We start from the raw sequence: 2,944 nt of genomic DNA, 5'->3' as shown, positions 1-2,944 counted from the left end.
TATGGTAATCGATTACAGCTTTGTAAATCAGTTTGAAAAGAATGTTGGCTATTGGTAATCGATTACTGCCTTTTGGTAATCGATTACTAGAGAGTAAAACTCTTGGTAAAAGATTTTTCTTTGAAAAATTCTTTTGAACAAAACTGTGCTATTCAATATTTTGAAAAACTCTTTTGATACTTATCTTAATTGAGTCTTCTCTTGATTCTTTAATTGAATCTTGATCTTGATTCTTGAAACTTGCTTGACTCTTGATTCTTTGGAACTTGCTTGACTCTTGATTCTTTGGCATCATCAAAATAATCTTGGAAGGCATTGCTTCCACATCTAATGCCATTGATTTAGGTATGTATTCTCTCAGTTTTGATTCATATAATGATGTTAAACTTATGGTTATGTTTTTTTAGCCTTCCAAGCCACTATTGTATATGAAAAGAGAAAAACTCATCTTTCTTGCTGCCTTTTCCTACTATGAAAATTTGATTTTTTGTTTTTTTATCAACTCATTCATGCCCAATGGAAGTCAAGTGCACCCACCATTCTTCTTGTGCATCCAACAATTTTTTTAAATTATGAAAATACCCCTGGTAACTTCTTCTTCCTTTTGCCTTCTTCACACACCATTAATTTTTTTGCTTTCTTCTTTGCATTCATTCATTCTCGAGAGAGGTGGTCCTTCGTTATTGTGTCTGTTTTGGTCAAGGTGCATTGGTTACGGTGGTTCGTTGGTAAGTGGTGGTTGGTGTGGCTGTTAATGGTGGAGGTAAGGTACTATAACTTCGATCCAGTTTGCCTTTCATATAAAACTTACGGATTGATAATTCATAAGTTATATAAAATTTACGGATTGATAATCTGTAAGTTTTATATAACTTACAGATTACCAATCCTTAAGAAACATAGAGATTGTCAATCCGTATGTTTCTTATAGATTGGCAATCCGTACGGTTCTTACGGATTGGTAATCTGTAAGAACTTTTTTTTAATTTTAAAAAAAAATTGTTTTATTGTTTTTTGTAATATAATTAGTTTTATTATTTAAAATATTTTTAAATACATATAGTTTCATAATTCGTACCTTTTAGTTTTTATAGTTTGAAAGTGGTATTCATTTTAAAATAATTTAGACTTTTATTTTATTTTAGTCTTTATTTTAAATTTTCTTTTTTAGTCTTATAATTTTATGAATTACAATTAACTACAAAAATATTAGCAACACTTTCGTAAGTAATTTATTGCAATATAATTTGTAATAAAAAGATTTGATATTTATAACTAAATTTGTAGGTAATTATTTATGTATATTTTTTTGTAGCAATGACTAAAAGTTAAGTTCCTAAAAGAGTTGATAATTTTTTTGGTAGCTAATACTCGATAAGTATTTAAACATTTATAATATTTGTGTAAATATTATTAAGTTAACTACTTTGTGGAAGTCAAAAAATGATTATACAATGTATTATATTATTAAATGTAGTAAAAAAATTTAAAAAAATTGTGTGCTAGTGTATGTATGGTGTCGTTAAGGGTCGTTTGTTTGTCATTGAATTTTTTTTCGATGTTTTGTTAAGATGGATGAAGATCAGCGGATGTATGACAACATAATGTCTGAAGAAGTTGATATGAATGAAGAAAATAAAGAGGAACCTGGTGTGAATGAAGAAAATGGAGAGGAGCCTAGTGTGCATCAACATGTTGATTGTTTTGGTGCCTTCAATACTTCTTAGGTGTTAATATGATTTTTTTTGTTAAAGTAAATCAATGTCCCTTGAATACTAAACATGTATCAATTTCATTGTAGGTGTTTGCTACCCATGATGTGTTTTGATTAGGCTCGATCTGTTGTGTATGATATTGGTTTTGTGGGGGTGATTATGAGGTCAGACACAAATACTGAAATTGGAGGAAGGACCTCATTTGTTTTAATTGGTTGTGAAAGGAGTGAACAATATAGGTCCAGGAAGAAAGATTTAGTACGAAAAGTTACTGGCAATAGAAAATATGGTTGTCCATTTAAGTTGCGAGCGAAACTAGTGGTGGGAGGTGAAGGATGGATGGTGAAGTTAATATGTGGGAATCACAATCATGCATTGGCTAAGTCAATAGTTGGACATCCATATGTTGGTTGACTGACTAAGGATGAGAAAAATATTATTGGTGATATGACAAAGTCATTGGTAAAACCAAGAAATATTCTTCTAACATTGAAGGAGTGTAATGGCAACAATTATACAACAATCAAGCAAGTATACAATGCAAGATATCCATATCGTTCTTCCATAAGAGGCAGTAATAATGAAATGCAACAACTAGTGAAGCTTCTTGAATGGGATCATTACATTCATTAGCATAGATTCAAGGATAAAGATGTTGTATGTGATATATTTTGGAGTCATCCTGATGCAGTCAAATTATCCAATGCATGTAATTTGGTATTTCTCATAGATAGTACCTACAAAACAAACAGGTACAGGTTGTTGTTACTTGACATTGTTGATGTGACACCAACAAGGATGACATTTTTTGTTGCTTTTGCCTATTTGGAGGGAGAACATCTAAATAATGTTGTTTAGGCTCTAGAACAATTTCGAAGTATTTTTCTGAGATGTGATGCATTCCCTGGAGTTATTGTTACTAACAGAGATCTAGCATTGATAAATGTAGTGAAAACTATTTTCCCTAAGTCTACCAATTTGTTGTGTCGGTTTCACATTGATAAGAATGTGAAGGAAAAATGTAAAACCCTTGTTGCTCAAAAAATGCATGGGATTATGTCATGGAAGCCTGGGGAAGTTTGGTGGATTGTCCTTCTGAGCAAGAGTTCAATGACTACCTTATGAAGTTTGAAATTGCTTGCTCACCATGGCCAATGTTTGTTGACTATGTAAAGCAAACATGGTTGGTTCCCTCTAAAGAAAGATTTATTATAGCCTGGACGAATAAG

The 2,944-nt window shown here is 31.4% G+C and overlaps 1 protein-coding gene across 1 annotated transcript; it reads left to right on the top strand.

Moving 5' to 3' along the window:
• Positions 1-1,571: 1,571 nt before the first annotated feature.
• On the top strand, positions 1,572-2,129 carry LOC114424090. Its single transcript, XM_028390956.1, has 2 exons — positions 1,572-1,682; positions 1,833-2,129. The coding sequence occupies exons 1-2, from the start codon at positions 1,572-1,574 to the stop codon at positions 2,127-2,129; spliced, it is 408 nt and encodes a 135-aa protein (XP_028246757.1).
• The last annotated feature ends 815 nt before the right edge of the window (positions 2,130-2,944 follow it).

The sequence above is a fragment of the Glycine soja genome, chromosome 8 (genome assembly GCF_004193775.1).
Source record: "Glycine soja cultivar W05 chromosome 8, ASM419377v2, whole genome shotgun sequence".
Classification (NCBI taxonomy): Eukaryota; Viridiplantae; Streptophyta; class Magnoliopsida; order Fabales; family Fabaceae; genus Glycine; species Glycine soja.
Note: the sequence above shows the minus strand (reverse complement) of the source record. Positions and strands in the feature narration are given on the sequence as shown.

Excerpts from the sequence above, each read along its gene's own strand:
- LOC114424090 (XM_028390956.1), top strand. The coding sequence starts at position 1,572 with ATGGATGAAGATCAGCGGATGTATGACAACATAATGTCTGAAGAAGTT. Across the intron at positions 1,683-1,832 it reads AAAATGGAGAGGAGCCTAGT|GCTCGATCTGTTGTGTATGA; the intron begins GTGCATCAACAT and ends TGTTTTGATTAG.